Raw genomic sequence first — 27,497 nt, forward strand, 5'->3', positions numbered from 1 at the left:
TTCAAAAATTTCAAAGTCCCGTTGTGAGGCAACGGTGGCGTCTATAGCAACGGTGCTCAAAAGCATACAAGTATATCCTGGTATGAACCTACCAGTCAAGTTTCATCAAAATCGGTTGACTCCTCTGGCCTCCAGAGCTGTCCATTACATACAAACAAACAGACAGAGATACAGACAGGCAGAAAACCTGAGAATAACGGTAGTCTCGCGACCACCCAACACACAGACATAACAAATATAGCGGTCACTCTGGCTGGCGCTCGTGAACCAATACTTCTCCAAGCAATAGAAAAAAATTTAAAAGTACACGGAAGAAACACACTGTAAACAACAACCACAGCCACGACAACAACAATTACTTGTTGTAAACAATCCTTTTTCATGTGTTTTACTTCATTTTACATTCTCTTTGACACTCACAGATTGGACGTGAAATATGTTGGTGAAGTACAGCATGCTGTTTTTATTAAACTTGTCAGTGAAGCCACAAGTATGCACGCCTAGTGTATCTGAAACAAGTTGAAGAAGAGATGGTTGTGGATCAGGTGGAGGACAAGTGGCAGATAAAGTATTTTATGGTGTCTTCTTTATGGTCTAAGTTTAAGTTGATAGTGAACTTGTCAGAATTAAGAAAATCTATGGTTTACACATGGATATGAATTGCTTGTGAAACAACTCAGTAATCCACCTGATCGTTTTTCACCTCAAACAAACTTCCCTTCTGCCAAAAGTCATGACTCCAGTCTTAAAGGACAAAATTCACTGCGACCCCATTGCAAGAATAGCCTACAAAGCATCTGAAAATGCCAAGCCCGTTCACTTTGTATTCGGACTTCTTCTTCCATATGCTAAACCAGTGTTTCTCAAGGTGGGGCGTGGCAATATTTTGGTGGGGCATGAGGATTCAAAACTCTTTTCAAGATCAAAGGAACAATGATGTGGCTGTCTGAGGAGAGCGAAAAGAAATACCCAAACTCGACTACTTTGGCAAGGGAAGTATTGATAAATTTTCCATCATCTTATTTAGTTGAATGTGGATTTAGTGGTGTTACCGATTTGCTGCAAGCTAAGAGAAATCGACTGGAAATCACAAAACGTGGTGATTTAAGGCTGAAACTGTCAAAATTGGTTCCTCGAATCAAACAAATCTGCAGCCAGCTTCAAGGGCAGGGCTCCCATTGAAGTGAGTAACAATTGAATAAAATTTGCAATAAAGTTTTAATAAAGCCTTTTGAATACATATGTAGTATATACTGTAGTGTCTCCAATCATGGTGGGCGTACGATTTTTTTGAAAATCAAAGTGGGGCGTGGGACAAAAAAAAGGTTGAGAAACACTGTCTGAAACGGTACCTTTTGACCAAATAATTAACTTGACTTCTCCATATTCTCATAATAAAGCTTTGTTGAAAATTTGATTTCAAAAGGTCAAGGATTTCGATAAAAACATTTATGGCTGGTCGACCACTTCAATGATGGCATCGTCCTTACAATCCTTTATTCCCCATTGGGAATAGAATGAGATGTGCCAAGTTTCAAATTTTTCTGTACAGCAGTTTCAGAGATATAATGTGTTAATTTTTTGCATTTAATACAAGATGGCTACCATACCACATGAGCTATGATGTCACAATTATCATTAAAATATTTTCCATGGGGGGTTGCTCCTTCCCTGAATTTTTTTTTGTCAGACAAGTGGTTTCTGAGAAAACAAATTTTAAAAATAATAGAGCAAAAAAAGGCCAAAAAATGGTCTCCACGAATATAATACTGTAATAATAATAATAATAATAATAATAATAATAATAATGAAAGTAATAAAAATAGGACAGCATGTCCTGAAGCTCACTTGGATCAGAAGCAGCAGTCACTCAAACTGCCCGCAGACCCCCTTAGACCGTGAATTTTTTTTTAATGCCGTGACCAAACTTTGTCACATCACGGGTGATGAAGGTTGTGGTCAAGTTTCATCAGAATCGTGTTTGTAGTTTTGGAGAATAGAACATACCTATTTGGGGGGGGGGGGGGGAGGGTGTCAAAAAACCCCTGTATACCCCCTTTATGATGCAGATTTTGATGCGGTCAATATACCTTCATTAAGCATTAGATATGAAGCTTGTGTCCAAGTTTCATCAAAATCAATTGTTTGGTTCAAGCGATAATGACTGGTGTTTACAGACTGACTCACCGACTCACTCACCTATGCACACTGCTCGATCGCATAAGCTCACCTGATTAAAGTCCAGGTGAGCTAATAATAATGAAAATTATTTAAACAAAATTATGAATTTGTCTTCTGCATATTCTCATAACAGAGCTTTGTTGAAAATTTGATGACAAAAGTTCAAATGCACATACCGGCTGTATTCACGTACCAATAACGTTTTTCCTGATGGACAAAGGGATGTGCTGTTTGATTCTGTCAGTCAGAGTCTTGCAGGAAGGTCCCTGAATCAATCCCAACATCGTGTGTATCTGCTGTTGGACAGCATTTGATTGAGAATGTAAATTGTGTTGAACAGCATAATGTGGATTCATTCAAGATATTGGGTAGAGGACGGAGTATAACGCATCTCCGAATACTAGAAGTCGATAAGCGACACTTATCTATTCCATGGACCCCATGTTATGTCGGCAAAAGGAGTTTGGCCACTTGCTTTGCTTATTTGTGAAAAGAAGAAGAGGAACACGAACTCGTCACACGATCACAGATGTCGACGAAGAGGATTCTGCAACAGCATTAGTGGCTCCGCCTCAGACTCTGCAACCTCCAATCGGAGAGCTGAACACTGAACAGGCTCCTCCCACCTAGACCATCTGGAGATGATGACGTATCGGTAGAGAACGTCCAATCGGAATTGACTTTGTTGCTCGGTGTCTATTAAACGGTTCTTCTTCCTTACCTGAATCACTTTGTGCGAATTTCACCTGATGAGAGCACACCGAATAGCTTTGTGGTTTTCTTTTTTTAGTCTGTTTCATTTTTGAAATGAGGGGAGTGCAGCGTGTCAGCAGGAAAGTGATTTAAGTATATAGTTCAATGTGCGTCGGCCATGGTAATGTTATCCACGGTAGTGCACTCAGTTAATTATTTGAACGCCCCCCCTCTCTTGGCGATGGAAAGTAAACCCGATATTTCTTTAATGATACTGCTCGGAAAACAGAGTTAATATTGGAATTTGTAATTAATAATATGTTTAAATTAATATTTTTTTTTAAATTCAGGAATAACTCGGCAAAAGTGTGAATTGGATTTGCCGCTCGGCTTTGTCCGTCCTTCTCCGTCAATCGTTTTTCTTTCTCTTGATCGTTGCGATACTTGTGTTCCAACTCTTGCGGCCTCTCCCTCATTGCGGAGTTCTCCACTTTCCATCCTCTTTGTCTCTTATCGATTGTTCAGTGTCGCCGCTCTCCCGTCCCCCTCGTCCTTATCGACGGCGAATCGAAGGAAATTGTCCGAAAGAAGTAATAACAGTCCCGGAAATGGCTTCTACGGTGGGATCGACGGTGTACGAAGAATCGCTTCCCGGGCCCCGGACGGACTTTTGTGCGTGGTTGAGTGCCCAGGGCATGAAGGCCAGCTTTACCAGGACCATGGGTCAGGAACTCGGGATCAGCGGATACGACGAGCTGCTCGCGTGTGCCGATGATCCTCAAGTAAGGCCCTGGACTTGCGGGATTTTACTCGAACTCGTGTACAGTGTACTCACGATAAAACGATGGTCGGGATTGATAATACTGTACCCGTGTTTCTGGGGGGTATGGGAGCCCGGGGTTGTGCTGATTGGATGGATGAAGATAATAAGAGGCTTCACGTGTACATATTTTATGTAAACATCGTTGAGAATATTATGACGTAGCGTTAACTTGTGATGAAATGCTCCTTCAAGGTGTCTGCAATTTATTTGAAGACGAAGACGGAGATGGATTTTAAATTTAAATGGTGTGTCCGCTGTCCACGTCACCACAGGTTACGTAACTAACTGGAAGGCCACTCGGAGTGCATACCTCCACCACGTAATGCCTGATCCACTACAACATATCGGGCCCAATACATTTTTACATATCATCATGTGCAGTACTGTATCGTTTTTGAGGCCTATATCTCGTAAATTAAATAATTGTCGTATCCGGATCTTCACCAAACTCGAATCGATTCGTCCTTGCCACACACCCAACCTGTCCACCAAGTTTCGGCCGAATCCATCCACAACTTATTGAGATGTCGTGCAAACAAACAGACGGGGGTGAAAACGCAACTTCCTTCACCTTCAGTGGTGGAGGTAACAACTTCCCCAACCCCACCTGATTTCCCCACCCCAACCAGGGGACCATGGGTCAGGTCCCATGACCCACCCACATAACTCATGATGCCCTCTCACCCTCCCCTCCCTCTCCCCCACCTCCTAACTGACCTCCTACCTACTTATCTTCCTCACCCCGATTGTGCCATGAGTACAGGGGTTTCATTATTTAAAAAAGTAAAATATGTGTTCAAAAAAAGTATGAGGTTATAGATTAATCAATGATGGTCAGTGGTCTTGGTAAGCCTGGTGTTGGCTTAATGTTAAAGGTGGCTGGCTTAAGATCTTCGGGTCCTGAGTTTCAGCCCCTGTTGGGCCATTGAAATAACACCGAGCGGGGTGTGCATGCGTGTGTGTGTGTACTTGTGTACGTATGCTTTAACCGCATCGTTTGGTCTTGTGAGGACTTTAATGGTGCACTACCATTGTGACGCAAGATAAAATTATTGAGTTTTACTAATGTATCACTCAAAACTATAGAAAGTGAATGAAATATGTTGTTTATTTAAACTTAAAACAGTTGTTTTTCAGGTTATGGCTGAACTTCTAAGTGTGGCAAAGTCACGGCTGCCCTTTGCCCTGTATGCTGTTCTACGGCGTATTGTACGCCGGCTGCCAGTCAGGCAGCGTGAGGACGATTTGGGCCGAGCAGGCTGGGAGACAGCGGGTGCTGAAGTTGGAACGGGTGCGGAGGGATGCTTGCGGGGTGTAGTGCGTGCTCTGTTGATGGCGGTGGTGGCCACGCTTGGAACTCTAGCTCAAGAGCTGCAAGAGTCTGCATGCAAACTCGGTGCATTGGAACCGGCACTTGGGCCTGGTATCGTAGGTGAGAGGAGAGGGGCTGCTGCAGCAGAAGCAGGTGAGAGAGTTGGTCATTTGTAACAGTGGGAAAGTTTGTCATTTGGTCGTGTAAAGTATCTAGTTTTGTTTAAACCAAGTTTTGACTTTAGTTGTTTTCTTTCACATTTTCAGAGATTGATGCAAACGGTGATGGAGAAGGTTTGCCTCTTCTGGCCATGCCATATCAGGATGATGAGAGATTGGCTTATGATTTTGAGGAGGAGGAAAAGTGGGAAGGTAAGATCTTTATTTACAAAAACAGAAATGTGTCCATTGTAAAGGCAAAAAAAGAAATTGGGTTCATCAACTTTATTTATTTTCCTTTTGGAGGTTTTTTTTTTTTTTTAAAGCTTAAATCGTATAATATTCATAATGTGAATTCATGGTCTTTGTGTATGTGTTGACATTCCAATAGAACAACCATAAAATTAGAACAACCAACTCTCCTCCTTCCCTTAAATATTTGTGCACAGTTATTTTTAATCTTGTGCAAGATTTCTTTTATTTCTTATTTTGGAAGACTCCCAAGAGCATTCCAAGAAAAAAAAAAATTGGTATGGCAATCACTGATAAGTTTACACTGTATTAAATAAAAAGAGTCACATTGTGTTGTCTGCTTTAGCTCCCACCAAATCGGACTCAACCTCCTTACTTGTCATCATGATGCTGCAAACGTAACCGGTGTTTCTTTTATATTGTGACGGAACCGGGGTTTGGGGTTCGCGACGAGTGGGACTTCTCAGACTCTTCCCGACCTCTGGCCCTGCAGGCCGCCGCGCTGCGGATAAGTCTGCAGCCCATTGGGTTGTGAAGCAACTACGGATGTCGATTGATACCGCCAAACCTGGCAGGATCCTCGCTTTAAAACGCGCTACCTTTGCCGGTGGTTTGGTGATGCCAATTGAGGTCCGTACCCTCAAGATGTACCTGTCTGTTTTTTTTTTACGTACAGGCAAGTGGAATTGTGAGAACAAACTGGCTAATTGCGGAGCCAATCAATGAGGAAGAACTTCCCTTCTATCAATCTTGCATGTTAAATCGAGCCAATAAAGAAAATGAGACGAAGCGGGCAATATGGAAACAAACCGATTAACCAAATAAGCCGACATTTATTTACAAGCACAATAATCAGTCATGAAAAGGTACATCTTCACAGGCACAGCAAACGATCAAGAAAAGGCACAAAATCAGTATGTCAGTGGTGGAGCTATCTTCCCGCGTTCGAGACCTCCCGGCTCGTTCATTCTCGTGCCTCTGCATTGTGCTTGATCAACTGTCACACTGTTCTCTCAGCGCCGTCAGGCGCAGCTCGTCCTGGCTTCAGTGCAAATTTCAACGGTGGTCTCTCGTTCTTCAGCATGAACAGGCAGGCAGGTTATCTCGGTCTGGCGTTCCACCTTTTAAGCAGCTTGAACGGGGCGGATACTTTGGGATCAGAGTTTATGGGAAGTGTAGTTCCTGGGAGCAAAGGTCATGGCTTACCCTTTGACATATGACAGTGTGTCCTCATTGGTGTGCTCGCCAGCAAAGACCTCCTTTTGCTGTCAATCATCCCCGAGTTGAAGTCTTTCCCCGAGTCAACGCTACTTCTTAACCGCGTTTTCCCGCCCAACACATTTGAGAACAGGATCGTTGTTCTCTCCTTCGTCATGTGAATTGTGGTTGTCTGTGGTGCTGTGTTTCAGAATGTGGTTGTGTGTAATGCTGTATGAGGGGGTTAATAAAAGAAAGGGAATTTACGAATAGTGGGTTGTACCCAACATATACTTGAAGAATGTTAAATGGTAATTTTGGTAAAAAGAGAACCAAATTGTATTGTGTGGTGCATGAAATGGCAAGGAACACACAAGGAAACGAGAAGGGCACTCGGTAGAACACACACCTCCGCCATGTCATGCCTGATCCACGAGAACATCATCACACCATTTGAAAGCCTTTATCCCTGAGCAGGGGGTCAGCTTTTTGCGGGCTCCAATCATGGTACCCTTTCTTGTGGCAATGTTTTTATGGCTGGATGCCCTTCCTGACACCAACCCTTCAGTCGCCTTTGACCCTGCAGGGATAATTACCAGTGTACTGGTGCTCATTTTTCCGACCTCCAGAAGGATGACAGGCTGAGTCAACCCCCCTGATGCTAACTCAGCAGCCAGCAGGGCTCGAACTCAGGACCCCAAGGATCCTAAGCCACCGCCTTAACCACTAAACCACACCAGGCTCATCTTATCCACGAGAACATATCGGGCCCAATACATTTTTAAAATATCATGCTCTACAGTACTATAGCGTTTTTGGTGAAGAATCACTTAAAAAATTTAAATAATTCTCGTATCCAGATCTGGATTCGGATCTTCACCAAAATTGAATTAATTCTTCCTTGTCATACACCCAACCTGTCCACCAAGTTTCATCTGCATCCGTCAACAACTTTTTGAGATATCCTGCACACAGCCAAACAGAAAGACAGGGGTGAAAACACAACCTCCTTCACCTTCGGTGGCAGAGATAATTAAACAGGTGGAGGCCATTCAGCCCATCAATACCACACCAATTTATCAACATCAGATCAAAATAAGAAAATGCAAAATGTTTTTTATTTTTTGTATTTCCACCCCTTGACAAGACCCCCCACCAACAGCACTCCATACACATGCTCAAGTTACCTAAAAGTCCTGCCAACATCCCTCTACTCCTCCATCTCCGTAACTTCCAAGTACTTATCTAATTCAAATTTAAACTTATCGACTGCTTCTGCTGCCACTACCTTTCCAGGGAGACCATTCCATGCATGAACTACTCTGAGTAAAAGACCCCTGCTTTACTACCGTCTTAACTCTCCTTAATGTCAGCGGTGGAGTTATCTTCCCGTGCTCAGGATCTCCAACCACCGTATATAAAGCATGAATAAAAGACTATTTAAAGGAAGAACGGGAGGGGTATAGATGAGGAGGAAGAATACCTATAGATGAGCCGACACAACGGATATACGCCGTTTCCGTAAGCTTTGAAAATGGGTGGGGGCCTGTCTGGGCACATATACTATACTAACGATTTAATTGATTGGGGAACTCCTACATGTCATGGATGTTCATTCACCTGGGGGCCGGTTTCATGACCAAGGTGGAAGGAGGTTATTCATTCACCCCTGTCTGTCTGTTTGTCTCTGTCCGTTTATCTATCTGTGAGAAGGATATTTCAAAAGGTTGTGGACGTATTGGGACGAAACTTGGTGGACAGGTTGGGTATGTGACAAGGACAAATTGATTAGATTTTGGTGATGAGCTGGAGCCGCATACGATAATTTTTAGCTCACGTGGACTTTACTCAATCAATGGGGATCGAGCGATCGAGCAGTGTCCATAGGTGAGTGAATTAGTTGGTTCGTCAGTCAGTCAGTCTGTAAACACTTCAGTAATTATCGCTTAAACCAAAACATGATTTTGATTAAACTTGGCCACGAGCTTCATATGTGATGCCTCACGGAGGTTTATTGACTGCATCAAAATCTGCACTCATTAAGCGGGTCTATGGAGAGGGGGGGAAGGGGGGAGGGGTTGACCCCCCCCCCCAAAAATAGGTGTTTCCACTCTTCTCCAAAACGACACGCACAATTTCGATGAAACTTGACCACAACCTTCATCACCCGTGATGTACCAAAGTGTGTTCATGGCAAAAAGAAAATAAAATCAGGGTCTCAGGGGGTCTGCGGGAAGTTTGAGTGACTGTTTGTCCTGATCCAGGTGAGCCTCAGGACGCATGGTCCTATTTTTTTTTTTAATGCCTCCACTGACATCACCAACGTTTTAGGTTGTCTCTCCTGTCTCTGTCTGTCTGTCTGTCTGTCTGTCTGGACAGCCGTGATAGGTTTTCGTTACAGCGATAACTTAAGAACAGCTGAAGGGATCTAAGTTTATGTTGGTACAAGTGTGTATAATGATGTAAAGATAAACAGATTAAATTATGGGGCCAAGAGGTCAAAGGTCAGAGGTTCCATAAGGTTAAAAAAAAATTCGTTACCACGCTAACTTGTGAACCAGTGATGGGATTTTGACCAAACTTGAGAAATGTATTGTGATGCAAAGATGAACTGATTAGAATTTGATGTCAGAGGTCATATCAGCTAAAAATATGATACTTGAGAACAGCTGAATGGATTTAAATCAAACTTGGTACAAGTGTGTATAATGTGTGGGCGGAGGAATATCAGTCGACGTCGTGACGTCGACGAGTGCAGTTCTAGTTAATTTTTTTCAAGTGATTCTTCACCATTGAGAGATAGGGCCAAAAACAATATACTGTATACACTGCAGCATGCATGATATTTCAAAATGTTTTGGACTAATTCTAACGAAACTTGGTGGGCATGTTGGACGTGTGACAAGGGTGAATTGATTAGATTTTGGTTAAGGTCCGGATTAGGATCTGGCCTATCAGATGGATACAAACCTAAACTGTTCATCCTGGTGGAGGTATGCGCTCTCCCAAGTGCCACTCCAGTAGAGTCCCTGTTACCTCGCTCTTCCATGAGCCTAGATTTTGTATCCATGTTAATGGGGTGTGATTACTGCACAAGCATGTTTGTCTCTTTCTGGGTCTTGTATCCTCAGACAGGGTTTTATATTATTTGTTTATTTATGTCATTATGGTTGTAGTATGGGGGTGATTTATGTGAATCAAATTCAGCAAAATGTACAGGCAATGCAACATTATACGTAGTATGCAAAGAAAAGTTCCAAATTTAACCTTCTCTTTTGCAGTTCACTTGATTCACCAACCAACCAAACAAACTCACTTTTCTGGATTAAACTCACTTTTCCATTGTACCAAATATTTGTGAAGTACCCTGTATAAGCGTTAAAATAATTTTGTTTAACTTGATGGACGAAACTGTTCTGAATCAGTTTTGATTTGGTGCACTTTATCTCCAATGTATCTAGGTACCTATCTGAATCCTTTTTCAACATATTGTTATAGATTTCCACCGGTTCGGCATGCGCACGACCTTTTTAGCCCAATCCCGGCCGCGCGTCCACCGAACGCGACAATCTAGTCGTAGCTTCCGGATCGACGCCGAAACCCAGCTACGGGTGTTTTTAACACACCACAAACTTGGCAGTGCTCTGTCCACGCACTACAGGGTCTAATCGCCGAATTATCGATCTATCTAATTATTCGCGCGGACAGAAACTACCGAGAGTTTGTACCTCGACGGGGCCTGCATGAAAACGAGCCGCTCACGCGGCTCGTTCCGTATGCGAATGCCGAGCGGTTTTAATTCGCCAGATCCCGTCGGACCAGATTATTTTGTTTATCTGCTTTAATTAGCCAGTTGATTCCCCAAACGCTCCATGGCAATCAATGTGAGGAAAGGGACGCAACGAGCAGGTGACATTCAACAATGGGGGACATTTATTTTAAGCACAGGCATGCAAGCAATGAATGAATGGGGATAGGGGACAGGACACGAGCAAAAGCCTACAGCCGAGTTCTATTACGTAATGTACAGGCACTTAACAGTTTGTTACTTACTACAAGACAAGGCGCCACAGACGTTCATCCAAAAACCCAAGAAAGGAGAATCGGCTCGTGAGCCTTTAATGTACTCGGGGCTGGGATGACCGGAATAGACTCTGAGAGACCGGGCCGGCTACCTGGCCACCCTTGTGGTGACTCGATGGGTCCCCTCTATCGGCGACCCCTGGTGTCTCCGCTTGGCCCGGTGCATCGCGAACGCTCCAGTCGCTTGGGCGGCTTGATGAGCAACTGGTACGGTTCTCCTCGGTCGTCTGGCCTTCACCGCGGCCTGGCCTAGCCGACAACGCGCTGGAGGAGCGAACGGGTCTCGACCCTGGCTTCCTGCTGGCAACCCTTCCACTCCGAACTCCAATGGCTCAACTCCTGCCAGTCTCCAACCCAGCCAACACCACAAACTCCGCTCTACCACTCGCCACCGCTCAACCGCTTTGTCGGCGAGCGAACGCGGCTTTTTATAGCCCCAAGGGGAGGGCCGCTGTGGGCTTCACCACCCGAAATCAGCGCCCTCCCCCTTTTCACCTTTGAACCTTCACCAAGGCTGGATCCGCCCCTCTCACTTCCGATTGGCCAGCTTCTTCAGAGGGTAAGGCCTTTTTGATCCGTTTTGCAAGTCATGCTTGCACGCGGACGTGCTTGAAATCACCGGCTTCACGCGGACGTGGTTGAAATTACCATCTTCACGCGGACGTGATGGAAATTGCCGGCTTCACGCGGACGTGGTTTGTCGTTGTTGTTGTTATTGTTGTTAAAATAAAAGATAGAGAGAGAATAACGGCTCACTCAAAGATGCACAGCCCGGCACACAAATAGTTCTCTTTTTATACATCGGTGGGGAAATCTAACCTGGAACACACACTTACCGAAATACCTGACCTCAGGGGAACCTGACTGGTGTTCTGTGAATTTCCACAACCGTAACAATATTCACACCCTCCACTGCGACTACTTTTCCATAGAGACTATTCCATGTATTATATAACCACTCTCTGACTGAAAGACCCCTTCCTTAAAACTGTCCTAACTCTCATCTTTACTTTCAACCTATGGCCCCTGGTCCGAACATACCTGTCCATTCTGCTGAAAAATTCCACTTCACTTAACCTGTCCACACCCTTTATTATCTCAAACATCTCCATCAGATCCTCTCGCAATCGTCTCCTTTCCAATGTATAAAGTCCTGTCTCCTTCAAACATTCCTCATAGCTGAGTTTGGCTAGCTCTGGAATCGATCTCGTAGTCCTATGCTGTACCCTCTCGATGACAACTATGTCCTTCCTCAGATGTGGTGACCAAAACTGTACACCATATTCTAGACGAGGCCTTATTAAATTCCAATACAGTGTTAACCATTGCTATTTTAATCCATAATTTATCCCACCTACCAATGCAACCAAAAACCCTGTTAACTTAACCTATACCTGCCTAGCACTGTGCTGTCTACTTAACCCCCTTGTATCAAAAACAGCCCCCAGATCCTTCTGTCTGACACGCTCAATGACTGCCCCTTGCATCACGTAATCTCTATTTTCATTATTCTTTCCCATCCCAGCACCTTTCATTTATATGTTGATGTGCATCTTCCAATCTTTTGCCCAATCTATGAAAGGATCTAGACTTTCCTCAATCTGATCACCACCCTGTCTGTTATCTACCTCACTTCCAAGATTCATGTCATCTGCAACTTGAAAACTTGAAAACTTGAAAACTGACTCTTCACCCCACTATCTAAATCGTTGCTGTAGATTATGAATAATAATGGTCCCAGTCCAGACTCCTTAGGTACACCACTACTTCCATCCTCCCACTCACAGCCATACCTTTGCTTCCCATCACCAAGCCAGTTTCCAATTCAGTTGGCTACCTGACCAGCCACTCTACAAGCCCTCACCTTAGCTAGCAAACTCCTATGTGGTACCTTATCAAATGCCTTTTGAAAGTTAAGATACACGACATCCACTGCATTCCCCTCATTCACTCAATCAGAAACGCAAATAAATTTGTTAAACATGATCTCCCTTTGGTAAATCAATGCTAAGTACCTTTAATTAGTTTGCAATTATTCAAATGATAATGTGTCTCATTTCAACAATATGCATACAAGTCAAACCATAAACAAACCCACAGTCCATAATATATATTGTAGTGTGATGCTATCGTTAATGTATTCTGCCTTCAGTCAAGTGTTTATTACAGTACAGGGAGTCCCCGACTTACAAACGCCCAGAATTGTGAACCAACCCCCATAAGGTATTTTATTAATATCATTTTTATTTTTTATTGTCCGAGACATGAACATTCGCTCGTATGTACGAACTGATCTTGGGCGGAGTGTGACTCTCTCTCTTCCGCGAGATGTAAAGTGTCCGAGTGTCGCGTAATCTACAGTATCCCGTGTGCTGCACTGTATTCGCAGCTGCATCCATAGTGCTACGTATCATTTTACTGTGACAAATAACCACATTCATGGCTGTTAAACATTGCAGTGATGTTCCTGCAACAAAGAAACGCAGAACATTTAACATTGCAGATGAAACTGGACCTTATAAAACAATCTGATAAAGGTGAAACTCCCTTTCAAATTGGTCGTTTGTTCACACCTTAATCATTCGATGATCGTAAGAATTATAAAGGGCAAGATTAAGATTTTACAACACATAAAGGGATCTGTACCCATTAAGTCAATAATAACAAAACAAAGGAGTGGTGTTATTACTGATATGTAAAAATTGCTTGAAGTGTTATTTACTTTCATTTATTACAAGTTTACAATATTTCAGCTTAATTATGTGTTAAATAGGCTTTCATGGCTTGGTTGTAGAACCGAACTACCATTTACAACACAGAGTCCATGGGAAATTGAGTTCCGACTTACAAACATCCTACTTGAGAATGATTGTTCAGAACGCAACTCGTTCTTAGGTCGAGGACGCCCCGTTGATTACAAAAAATGTACACCACAGTAGAACGATGATTATTTTATTAACATTACAGTTAACTGTCATTAATGTACTTACTATGTTTTTTTCTACTGGGTAGCAAGCAGCATGTTTAACTTAAAGTTGATAGGGACGTTTTCTTCAAGGATGAACATGGTTTCCAAATGCATGGAATGAATTTTCCTTAATTCTGCTCCATTCAGTCAGATGCCATCCTTGTGTCCTCACCATTAAGCTACCATACCAACCTATCACAAAACTGTATTGGAATTGTACTTCCATTAAATAGGTTGTGTATCAATACATGGTATGCCGAGGCTCATTATTCTAAGTGCAGCACCATTTTTCTTTGTGTAGAGCATTTGGAAGTCACACAAATGGTTGGTGAGACGCGTGAGCAACTTTCGTCCACTGTGGAGACGACTGACAACAGGGCATGTGAGCTGTTAACAGTCATCAAGATTGAGCAAGAACGCTTTGAAGGTGCTTTGAGCTTCATGGAATGAAATGTTTCAGGCTATACTCACCAATTCAAATTCAACTAAATTGACACGTGTGACGAGTATGTTTCCCTGTCGGATCGAATTGCTTGAATCGTATTTTATTTGTGGAATGTACAATGCTCATACAAAGTCTACATCCCCTTTCAAAATTTTCACCTTTTTTTTCCTTATAGCCTGGATTTAAGTTGCATTAAATCAGACTTTTTCCACCTTTATTTACACATCATATCCCACAAATTCCAATTTATTAAAACATTTATTAAAAATATAAACTAGAATATCTTGTTTGGATAAGTGTCCACACCCTGAGTTCATACTTGCTGGAAGCGCATTTGACAGCAATTACAGTTGCGAGTGTTGGGATAGGTCTCTACCAACTTTGCACACCTTCATTTGGAAATATTTTCCCATTCTTCTGCATAAAACTGTTCAAGCTCAGTCAAGTTCCATGTGGAGAATTGATGGACAGTAATCTTCAAGTCATGCCACAGATTTTTGATTGTATTTATGTCGGGGCTCTAACTGGGCCACTCAAGGACGATTATCTTTTTGTTCCTTTACCACTCCAGCGTAGCTTTGGCTGTGTGCTTCAGGTCGTTGTCATGGTGAGAGATGAACTTCTGTCCCAATTTCAGTTTTCTTGCAGAGGGCAGCAGGTTTTCCTCTGGGATTTTGCTCCATCCATTTTCCTTTCTATCCTGACAAGTACCCCAGTCCCTGCTGATGAGAAACATCCCTATAACATGATGCTGCTATCACCATGCTTCACAGTAGGGATGGTGCTCTTTGGGTGATGTGCTGTGTTGGGTTTGTGCCAAATGTAATGTTTTGCATTTAGGCCAAAAAGTTCCATCTTGGTTTCGTCAGACCACAAAACGTTTTGTCACATGGCTTCAGAATCTCCGGAATGTTTTTTTTTCAGACCTCAAATGGGACTCAAGGTAGGCTTTTTTGAGTAATGGCTTCCTTCTTGCCACCCTTCCGTACATGCCAGACTTGTGGAGTTTTTTTTGGGATAATGTTGTCACGTGCACACAGTGACCAATCTTTGCCATAAATGCCTGTAGCTCTTTCAAAGTTGCCATTGATCTATTGCTGGCTTCTCTGAACAGTCTTCTCCTTGCTTGGTCATCCACTTTGGAGGGGTAGTCTGATAAAGGCAGGGTCTTGGTGGTAAAATACGTATTCCACTTCTTAATGATTGTCTTGACTGTGCTCCAAGGGATATTTAAGGCTTTGAAATACTTTTTATTCCCATCTCCTGATCTGTGCCTTTCCAAAACTTTATCATGGAGGTCTTTTGAAAGCTACTTGGTGCTTATGGTTGAGTCTGCTGTGAAATGCACTACCCAGCAGAGGAAACTTTACTGTAAAATGCACTACCTAGCAGAGGAAACCTACAGTAACAGCTGATTTTATTCTGAAATAATCAGAATCACTACAATTTAACACAGGTGGAGGCCAATTAACGTGGTGTGTGATTTTGAAGGTGATTGGTAGCACCTGAGCTAATTAAAAATCTCTATTGTAAGGGGAGTGGACACTAATCCAACCAAGACATTCTCATTTTGTATTTTTAATAAATTTTCTGAAATTTGTAGAATTTTTTTTTTTTTTTTACTTGCAAGTTGTGGGATACGATGTGTAAATAAAGGTGGAAAAAGTCTGATTTAATCCAATTTAATTCCAGGCTATAAGTCAACAAATGGTGAAGATTTTGAAAGGGGGTGTAGACTTTCTATAGACACTGTATTTGAAAGCTCACTGAGTGTAAACATTATGAACAAGACAAATTGAAGGATTAAGAGATTTTTTATTTTCTTTTGCATATTATTTTTGTTTGAGATTGTCCGTAAACATGTCATTAGCTACTCTCGGCTTCATCTGACCAGGTGAATTTTGCCAAAAGAAGGTGATGTTCACTGCAAAATTGGTCAAACCTCATGCACATTTTGGTAATTTGTGCCTTGGGTAGTTGGGTTCTGAAAATACGCTATGTAACATGTATTTTAGGAAAGAACGAGCTTATTACCACGAGAGTTTATCATTATATAGTCTTGTTCAACATAAAAGGGGAATGGAATAAGAGTGATTGTTCAATTAAAGCAGTGGTCTTCACTATTTTTTAGAGGGGAGCCACTTTTGTCAATAAGACATCAGTGTGAGAGCCACCACACCACTCACAGAACTCTGTAATGGCTGCGCCTCCCACGTACTCCTCTTCGTTGTGGTTAACTGGGCTGCAAGCTTACTTCTTTGTATACTGCCATCTCCTGATGTAGTTCTGTTACTTTTATGCTTTGCTTTGGAGCAGTCATTTGAAACCAATGGGTCAATTTGATAGCATTTATGGTGGATTAGGATGGAGTGTTTTCACATTTGTGTATTATCGGCCACACGTCAGCAGCCGAACTTTAGGCCACCAGGGGCCGCCGCTGGCTCCTGGGCTGTGCAAAGAAGAACAGTGAATTAAAGGATCCAAGTTGTTACCGCACGCACTCAAAGCGAAAAGCGGGATTAAGCGATTGGTTCACTTCTGTCTGTCTGTCCGTCCTGTCTGTAAACATTAGTTTATGATCGAGCAACAACTTGATTTCAATTGAATGTCATGTTTTAATCGGAACATAAATTGGAGAAATTAATCAGAAAACAAACCTTTAGTTACCTTCGCATTCTGCGAAAGGTTATGTTTTGGTCGGTGTGTATTTATTTATTTATTTATTTATTTATTTGTAATCTTGTGATTCGTATAACTCAAAAAGTATTAAACCAAATTGCATGAAATTTCGTGGGATGATTGGTTATTAGCCAGGAAACATTCAATTAGATTTTGGGATCGTTCGGGTCAAGGGTCAAGGTCACGAAAAGGTCAAAATCGTCTTTTTACGATAACACGGTCAATTTTTATTCAATATGCATGCAACTAACGCCAAAATGTTCAGAATTCAACGCCTCATCTTGTGATATGCAATATGACACAATGACGCCCATACTCTTGTTACCGGTTAGGGGTCAAAGGTCAGGGGGGTCATGACCTTGAAAAATATGCGGTTTTTGTCATAACGCGGTCAATTCTTGTCCGCTTTACATGAACCCAGCACCAAAATGTTCAGAATTTAATGCCCAATCTTGTGACACAATGACGTCATAACACATGTCACCGATTGGGGTAAAATGTCGGGGGGGGGGGTCACGCCCTTGAAAAATATGCGGTTTTCGGCATAACTCAGTCAATTCTTATTCGATTTGCATGAAACCAGCATCAAACGAGATTACCTTCTCTTGTTGAAACGTTGTATTCACCAAGCTTGCGAGTGAAGACTCGCCAAAACGACGTTAGTTGATTGTTGTTTAGTCCGTAGCCCCCGAAAGTCGGGGGGGGTCATGACATTATAGATATGTGGTTTGTGTCATAAGACCATTCATATGAAACCAGTTCCCCACACTCATACCAAAAACAAAAAAAAGTAGTGGCGGCGAAGGTATGCGCTCTATGAGTGCCCATTCTAGTTTATTAGTATTTTGGCTCTGAATTCGCCCCTGATTGCAAATGCGCAGAGGAGTGAGGTAATGCGCAGCTGTATGTCTGGTCATCAAACAAAATTGAAAATCATTCCAAACAGGAATCTTACTGTTTGTTAGGATGTTGTCAAGGACATAGATAACAGGCATGAAGAGCTAATGTAACGTAACATTTTAAATAAGGTGGTGCAGTTGACGGCAGTACCACACTCCATCAACGGCGGTAAACTTCTTTAACATTTTTTTTTTCCACAACCTTTAAAATCTTTATTTTATTTCAATTGAATTATATATTTGAACACAGTAGAACACCAATCTCCTTTTTGGCAATTTCAAAACAAACCCTTACGTTTATCAGTACTTGGACAAAATATTACGACATTTTACATCATCATGACCAATCACACTTGTTGCTCGTAGACCCCCGCCCATGTTCTTGGTCTGTTATATTTTTCCTCTAGTTATATTTATATTATTATTATATTTATGTCAAGACTGTGTGGCGTCAGGTGTTTTCCCACTAAAAATTTTATTTTTATTTTTTTGTTTGTGGAATTTGTTTTGTTCAATGCATTGCTATGTCTGTTTATGTAATTTCACACCAATATAGTGTACTGTTATAATCTGTTTTGTTGTAATATGACACAAATGTAGCAAATAGTTACGATACTAAAGGATTAGAATTTCCCGAAAAGCGCATTTGTTCTGAGAAGGTTGGTCATTTAAAATTTTTCTTTTTAAAGTGATCTGCATTTTCCAAGTGTATTGCTGCACACTGAATTTCTTTGAAGAGTACGATAATATAGGATAGATTGTGAACAAGGAACACGCAAACAGTAAAGATTTATAAGTGTTAAGAGAATGCAGCAAGTCACCGACTTGCGTCGTTGTTCCGTTTATAAAAACTGCGACGTTGTACGAAACGATGTTATTTGGATACGATTTTCTTTTATACATGGTGTAATCGTGGGGAGATGAGTTGCCAAGGAAATGTTTTTTTTATTTTTATTTTTGGTCACCTAAATTTAACTTAACCTTCACTTCAGTCCATATTGGAGACAAAAATTAGACTAATAAATACAGAACACGATTGAAATATTGTATGTGCACAAATAGGCAATTTAATGGTGCGGGTTCAGAGTGGAGGGATTGCAGGGAGGGAGAGGGAAGTGCTATTGTACTTCAGTGGAACGTATGAGACGGCGAAGGACATGCTGGTACTCCTTCACACCCAGCACCCAAATGGAAGTTCAAGCGGTCACCATGCCAGATGTGGAGTGCTTTCCACGTGGACCCTGTTAGTCCTAAACCAAATCTGTCCTTTAACAGATGATTAATAACTACATTTGTTTGCGATCGAGGCAACTCAAATCACTCGGAGGCCAAATGACTTCATGTGCATATTTATCAAATTAATGGGGAGACAGAACAAAGGACACAATCATTTGTTTATACTGTTTATTCACGAAGATAAGTACCCTGGGTATCGGAAGAACAGGAGAACACCATGCTTAAAAAATTCAAACGACATTATATCGGACGGACGCGACTTAAATCGACTATTGTCATATAATGTGTTAACGGAGCTTTATCAAAATGTTGCAAATAGACTCGACTTAAATTGACGACTAACTGTAATCTTCTCTGATCCACCACAAAGTCCAACACTGAGAAAACCGCAATCCCACATTCAATGGAAAAAAAAATTAGGTTTTAACCACTCGATACAGTTTGCTGTTTGTCCATACACCTGGCGATTCGTGGAACCAGTGATTTGAGTCATTAGCTTTCAGTTCTTCCATTATCATGGCAATTATACAATGTGAACCAATGTAAGTACTCAGGCAGACAACAGCATTCTTGCAGGATGCTCGATGCTGGACACTGCAGCACATGTGCAGCTTGTCTCTCCCCAACCCCTCTCCTCCTCCTCCTCCTCCTCAGGATAATTTATATACTACAGTAAGTCCTTGCTTAACATCGTCCCAGTTAACATTGTTCCGTTATTACATCGCTGATTTATTAGAGTACACTTGTTTAAAGTCGTTTACCGTGCTGTTATAACGTCGTGTACAGTAGATAACCACCACAAGCTCGTCTGCATCAAAACGCCTTCAAACCTCATTTAGTAGCAAAGTCATGGTTTTCCTCGTTTTAATAATGCTACAGTATAAACCATATCATAAATACTAGTGTATCAGCCCACCCAGAGTACGTACAGTATCGGCCTTGTACACACCAAGCTGTTCATCGGTAACATCGGTGGTTTCGTCACCCTCTTCGATCTCAAGTGTTTGACAAGTTGTGATCCACCTTACTGGCTTCCACATGTTTATATGTTAAACTGATGGAAACGTTCTCAAGTGCATTGACAAAATCAGTGGGTCCTGGCCTGAAGTTACTCAGGTGTGCATGAATAGTATGTGGAGGAAGTTGTAGCCAGAATGTGTCATAACTTGAAAGGATTTAAAGATGTTGTCCCCACTATGAAGAAAGCTATCCTCGGTTCGGCCAATAAAGTGGGTTTCGATGAAATGGAAGAAGCTGAAGTTGCACAACTTCTGCAATCACACGAAATGCTAACCAACGAAGATCTGAAGCAACTTGAGATAATGAGAAAAAAAGCAACTGGAGATGGTATTCAATTGTTTGTTTAATTTATTTAAAACTTGTATTCTATATGTAAATAATGTCTTTTGTCTGATGATAAAAGTTTTCCCTGAAACCTAACCCCCTCCCAACCCTTCCCCCACCATTTACATTAATTCTTAAGGTAAAATTGGATTAAATTAAAGGGGAACCCAAATGCTAATCGATTCCTTGATGCCCCATAAGACAGATTCCGATTTGCAATTTATGAAGTAGGTAGTTTTGCAATTAAAAGACAAAATCTACTTCTTCTGCACGATTAGCCGTAACGTCTCACCATGGAGGAGCTCCACTTCGGTATTCTTTACGGGTTACATCCCAGTAAGATTTAACTCAAACGGCGAATAATTTTCAAATTTCTACAAATGTGCCAAGTCGATGCGTCCCTTGGTGGTTGTAGTCATACAAACCGAGATGGGATCATGCCACACCAATGGCCGAAAGACCCTAAGTTTGCCAAAAATTGGACGGGGTTTGTCTGAAATACCTAAGTGTGGATCAGGCCTATAAAATGTTTGCTCTTGTGCTCAGAATATTTGACAGAGAACTGTTATCAAACAATGGAGATGGCTAGATCTTGGGGTTATCCACCAGGATTGTGAGAGGATGTGATGAAGGGGAAGAAACGGCCATCGCTCGAAACTGTATCACCATCTCTACCTAGCTACCAGCATATGTACACGGACGATGTAAGTGATGAATCGAACACCTGTTGCCATTGCCTGGCAGTTACCCCAACAGCAGCTGAAAACAATGATCTATTATCAACACCAATTACTACAAGTCAAATGAACCACCCTCTGTTTGTAGTGGAGAGACAGTATGTATGTATCATCATCGACAACTCCAAGAAGATTTGACCAAGGATGCTAAAACTTTCAGGGTACTCCCCACCCCTCCACCATCCCCCTACAGTTATCACCCCCACAATGCCCACCACCATCCCACCCTCCCCCCCCTCCACAATCCCCATCCACCGAGGAGGGACGTCGAAACCTCATGGACATGACGGTGGGACATGGCATGGACACAAACGACATCCAGGAAAAGTATGAAACTGGGCTATTCTGAAACGTACAAGACACCTGGTCAGCTTGCAACAGTGATACAAAGCATTCATCACCCATTTTGTCCACGATGTCCAAGTGTGCCTGGGCAATGCCCGTGCTGTCGGGCGATGATGGGTATTTCTGCTCGAGCAATATATAATCTGATCTATTGAACCAACCAACCAACCCTTTCATTGAACGGAAAATATTAAAACCAACCCTTTCATTGAACGGAAAATCAAACCCTCCCGAACTGAAGTGATAATGTGATCAGCGTTTTCATCTTCATGAACACTTCTGCCTTCTTCCTCTGAACCGCTCGCACGAGACTCGATGATTCGGCTCCACAACTCCCCCGAAAGCGTTTCCATAATCAATATTATCTCCAATCGTTTATTCAAAATCCCAATGATCACTTTAAACATTCTGAGAACCATTAGTGTTGCTAATGACTGTGGAATCGGTATCAGAATCTGAGCTCGACCTGCACTGTTTCTCTATGAAAAACCACCATTCAGATCAAGGTGAGTTCATAGTGTGACTTCACTATCAAAATCGAAAATTGACTCTAGGCGTCTCGGGCTTTTTCAACACTTTGTGATTGGCCAAAAAGAGTGAAATTTTTTTCTTTCCCATCAAATCAGACCATGATTAACTCGATGGTTTCAAGAAAAAAAATAATCTTTGGGTTCCCCTTTAAGGTCGTTTCAGTTGAAGTCGCACTTTTCAAGAACTTAACGCAACGTTAAGCGAGGGCTTACTGTACTGTTAAACATGGCAGTGGTTTTGCTTGCCAGACTTCACTACTTTAACTTATTTCCCCATTGTCTTTCCCTACCTCTTCTTCACTACATTTTCTACTTACCCTATACACCCCAAAAAATGAAATCTTGCTTATTGTATCAAAAAAAACAAGTTGCCGTGTTGAATTCAGAGCTCTGCATGTTCCTGCAATTTGCCGGCTTCATGCAGTCTGAGCATGTTTGTTTGAACTCTATACACTACTGAACCCCTGGACAGAATGACGTGAAAACTGGTGGTTGTCTTCAGGGCATGCACGGGAAGGTTGTGGGTGTTTAAAATAAATAAATTCATAGTCCTGGGGTTCGTGGTGGGAGAGGACTTCAATTCTCTCTGTAAATGTGTATTGTATAGCACCGCTCCCGGTCGGGATTCCGTTTCAGCCTAAACATCATTTGTTGTGGCACCAGAAAACTCGTATGAAATGAACCTTGCTTTTGTGTCACAAGTTGTCCCATCACAACTTTGGGGGAATTAACCCATCTTTAATTCTGGGGGATTACCCCATACATGTAATTGGTACGAAAATATATTTTCTGTTTCAGGCCCTTCACTGCCCAAGGGAAAATAAACGCGATAACACATTTACATACCTCTGCTGGTCCTTGTTCAAACTTGTTCTCAAATCCTTGTAAACTCTGCAAACACTGCCTCAGTCACTTACTTGTAAGCAGTTCGTGACAATCCATATTTTTCATTTCTATCCTTTTTATTTATATTATATATTTATCCAAGGCATTCTAGCAGTATGGTTTTTCTCATCGTAAATATGCCAAATGCTGAGTTTTTTTTATTTTTATTTTTATTTTTTATTCATGAGTGATCTAAACCCACCTTTGCACTATAAGTATTTATTAATATTCTTCTGTTTGTCTTCTTATGACTTGAATTTATGTGAATTGCTGATTTTGTTTATTCCTTTCCCCTGATGCCGATGCAGCTGTTTCAGGTACATTGCCAAAAAGAGATCGGGAACCAGGAAATGACCATCCAGAACAGGAAGACTGGGAGGCATTGTCAAACCCACCACATGGTGTGATTACTGAAAGCTATTTTGTAACATCACTTGATGATATTTTCAACATATATGAGAGTATTTATTATCAATTTTTGAATCTACGCTTCTTTAAAAAAAAATGGGGGGATATTGTAATTGGCTCCATCTGTCCATCCGTCATGCTATCTTCTCAAATGGTTGGGCAGAAATTTACCAAACATGCTAGTTATGATCATCACTTGGCAAGAAGGTGCAAGAACAGTATAATTTGGTCCCGCCCCCTGGGATGGGTTTAAAAGGTGAAATGCCAAAAAATGCAATTACCGTTGCATTGTAAAATATTTTTAATGAAACTTTGTAGATGCAATCAACGCATGAAATATTTAACGATTTAAAAAATTTTCCTTTTGCCATCTTTGAACTTTTATTAAGGTGGGAAGCATGGGATTTGTGATGGTGGCCATCAACTTTGCTTTCGTTAACCTGTCCCCCGCATAGCGGGAGATGGGGTTTTGCAATCACTTCTGCATGTCTGTCCGGATCATAACGTGTTTACCATTTGAGCTTTTGTCATCAAATTTTCAACAAAGCTTTGTTATGAGAATATGGAGAATCCAAATTAATAACTTGATCAAAAGGTGAAAGGTCGACGTCGCATAACATCGTCAATTTTCATCCCATTGACTTGAAATTTGAACAGGGTTTGCATATTGGGTCACTGAAGCCTATTGCTTTTGATGTCAAAAGGTCACGGTCGCCTAAAATTGTTAATTTGTTTTAGCTGTTTTTGTCATGTTTAGCATATGGAAGAACAAGAAGATGCTTTCTCGTTTTTATTTTGTTTGTTGTACTTAAAAAAAAAAAAACAATTAAAAAATTTATTGTCAGAGCAAACTGAGACACTGTATTCTCTTGCCTTTTCAGCTCTCAGTCTCGAAGACAATCAAGAAAAGGATGGAAGTATGTTCAATGCAGTAAAAACACGAGTCCAAGGTCCTGTCCACGGTGCTCCTCACCGCCATGCTTGGCCTTCTTCCAGTTCTAGCACTCACTGTCCTTTCAGTCGTGCCTCTGATGAATCGCACAGTTTCTCGAATATTCCTTGCACAACGTTGGACAAGGAATGTCTCTTGCCAGGAACTGCAATAGATTCCAACTCTCAGGCACGAGCACCGCAAAGACTGGCAGAGCATTCCTGGTCCGGCAAAAGGAGGGCAACTGCATGGCCTAAGACGGTCCAACTTCGTCCGTACCGATGTGGACAGTGTGGTAAAGCATTTGCTAAAGCATACAATCTATCTGTACACATGCGCACGCATACCGGAGAAAAGCCCTTCGTATGTGAGCGTTGTGGAATCGCGTTCCGGCTTAAACATCACTTGTTGGGCCACCAGAAGACTCATATGAGATGAACCTTGCCTCTGATTGTAAATTCTGATGTGATGTGGGCATTACTGCTTTTTCGACTACTTTTTTTTTTTTTGTGAATAACCCAATATTTAATTAAGTAGATAATGGCAGGCCTTTTCGTTAAAACTATTTGTGCTCTATTTTGAAATGGTTCATGTGATGTTAAGTGGAGTTTTACACAGAATTGACAACGCAATGAAGGTGTGGGAGTTTGGATGTTATAAAACTCGGAGGTTTTGGTGTTTGCGGGTTTATCCCGCTCTTGCGCCTCATGGTACGAGTCATTATTGTTTAGCCAATATTGTATGCTGTTGGAGCAAGGAATGTCAGTTGCTGCAGTCTTTTTTTTTTTTTGATAGATTTTGTAGCCTGCAGCAATGAAAGGTAGGTGAGGTAAACGATGAATGTTCATCTGAGATGCTGGTGAGTCGATCAAGCTTGTTCTTGTGTGCAGAACTCAACCTATGAGTGGCGTTTCGGATTCTTCTCAGCAGTTCTTGCTTGCCATGACAAGAGGGAGAACGTGACATTTTGGGCAATTTTCCGGTTAGTAAGAGGCAGCTGTATTTCTTTCAGCAGATTCAATATAGCTGGAGTCTACAATAATGTGATGTCCTGAAAGAGCAGAAAACTATTTGATGAATCTTGGTCAATGGACGGGAAGTCAGTTGGTCAAGGGCTGGATTGTGGATGAGATTCTTCTTCTTTGTTCGTATGAACAAAGCTTTGGGGTAGCATCATTGGCTTTGGGCATGGCAGTGGCGCTAATACAATGCCCTCTGGTTATGGCAGGAATTTGTGATTTGGACAGGGCGCTGGCAATATTTTTGACTTTATTATTATTATTATTATTATTATTATTATTATTATTATTATTCATATGCAGCCTGTGGCTGCTTGGCTGGATCATTTTCTGGGGGTGCAGCTGTGCTGCTGATAAGCAGGGTTAGTTCTTGGGGATGTTTTTTTCGATTGTTAAGTAGGGTTAGTCTCAAACAATTTGTTGATTAATTTCAACAAACTCTTCATGAAGGACAACATGGGATCTTAACACCCACCAACGAATGATGGAAGACAGGACTCTCATTTAAGCGACGGCACAAACACTGATGAATCATCGGGTTGACATTTTATAGCTCAGTCAGGATTTGAATCCAGGCTAGACAGCCTAGAGGTGAGTATGCATACCTGTCAGGCTGTGGATATGTGTGATGTCTATCCATTCACCATCCTCGATAGCGGCTTTATCTCTATCCCTATGGAGTCCGCTGGCATATTTTGCTCGTAAGCAAATCTTTAATTTTTTTTTTTTACCAAATTCAGTTTTATATGTCCATCGTTGCCATGAGTCACTGAAAGCTCCGAGTTGACTCACTTTTTTTGCTTTCGTGCAAATTTTAATTTTTTGTGATATGCAGTGAGAGTAATAGCCCCAATTTGATAACAAAGGTCTGATTCAAAATCGTCGGTGTTCAAATTGGCAATATTGATTGACGCAGGACCCTATTTGAATTATCACATTATGGTCGATGGTATTCAAGTTATCGAGAGTTGATATTCAAGTTATCGAGAGTGGACTTGTTCAGAAGACTCCCACATACCAAATCCCTGTGACTTTGTCCTTTGAGTGGAGAACTGACTTGATATGTTCGCTGACATGAACTCTGAGAGATTGCATGATATTGCCTCTGTGCACACAGTAATGATGCGTTTTCTGCAATGAATTGTTAATTTAACAAAATGGCAGCCTTTCCTGGTAATGTGAAATTGAATAATGCGTGCAAAGATTATTTTTTACTATTAAGCATTTTATTCAGCTTCAAAATATGATGATGGCATAGACTATCGGTTTTCCTGGTTTTATTTGTGATATTGCTGGTTCGTTATTTTAAACGCAAGGGTAACACAGCTGTTGATCCCTTAATGCAACATGAAATTGTGCTTGGCTCATTGTGCAAACATGTCAAATATAGCATTTGTTCCTTTTTCGCTCCAAATCGAGGACACTATTAATTGTAAAATAAATAAAAATAATAATTTTGGTTAAGTGATCAAAATGTTCATTTTTCTTTTTGTTTTGGTGCTTACATTCTTTGACGATGACAAAACTTAAGAATCCAGCTCATCATCTTGTCACCACTGACTTTAGGAATTGCTGTCGAGAAAGCTTCACCTTGCTTAAATGCCCCAAACCGAGGATGCTTTCAGGAGATGTGCGCAGGTATTGTAAGTGCTGCAAATGTGATGCTTGATGTTGGGGCATTTGCACAATGCGTGCGTCCGTGCGTGCATTTCTCATGATTTTGCAATTGTATTGATTTGACTGGTCCATTTCAGGTTTGGTCAGTTGTGTCATGGATTTTGTAAGTTATTGCCTTCCAGTTGAAATCATTATTGTAGCTTTTCATCATTGTAACTTCACACTTTTCTGGGGTTTTACTTTTTTGGAGGAAATAACCAGACCGACATGAATGTGGGATTTTCTGATGTTGGTTTTATTGATGGATAAGATGCAGGATGTTTGTCAGAAGACCGAGTCATCAAGAGTAAATTTAAGGAAAAGGCTGGTACATGAAGTTTTAATACATGGTTGTTGTTTCATTTATGTAAGCGTGGCTGTGTCACTGATGCAGTGCCCCTTTCACCAGTAAACTGGTACTCATTTTGCCAAACACGTAAATTACCCCCACCACCCCTCTGTGTCCCCCCCCCCCCCAAAAAAGGAAAAGGAAATGCTCTGCATGTATTGTGTGTGTGTGCCTGGAAATCATAGAAAAAAAAACCGATTGTGCCAATCTCCACCAAATTTTACAAATGTGATAGAGGTACCCAGGGTTAGGGTGTTCGGTCTTGGGTACAAAAAAAAAAATCCCCCACTTCCCACATGGGGGCAAAAAGCTATGTTGGGGTTCTGGCACATGTTGTGCATTAAAAACATTGAAATCTTGTAAATCA

The 27,497-nt window shown here is 41.5% G+C and overlaps 1 protein-coding gene across 1 annotated transcript in view; it reads left to right on the top strand.

The window, feature by feature from the left end:
- Positions 1–27,497, top strand: part of LOC147031963 (uncharacterized) — a 230,344-nt gene extending 202,847 nt beyond the window's left edge. The window contains exons 16-21 of the mRNA XM_085850276.1: positions 3,231–3,656; positions 4,835–5,162; positions 5,276–5,380; positions 13,969–14,094; positions 23,076–23,168; positions 24,057–27,497. Coding sequence (XP_085706402.1) covers positions 3,231–3,656; positions 4,835–5,162; positions 5,276–5,380; positions 13,969–14,094; positions 23,076–23,168; positions 24,057–24,544 — 1,566 coding nt within the window. The 3' untranslated portion in view covers positions 24,545–27,497. The remainder of the gene's footprint in view (positions 1–3,230; positions 3,657–4,834; positions 5,163–5,275; positions 5,381–13,968; positions 14,095–23,075; positions 23,169–24,056) is intronic.

This window comes from Eptatretus burgeri, chromosome 2, assembly GCF_056783735.1.
Source record: "Eptatretus burgeri isolate ZD-2024b chromosome 2, Ebu_testis_v1, whole genome shotgun sequence".
NCBI lineage: Eukaryota > Metazoa > Chordata > Myxini > Myxiniformes > Myxinidae > Eptatretus > Eptatretus burgeri.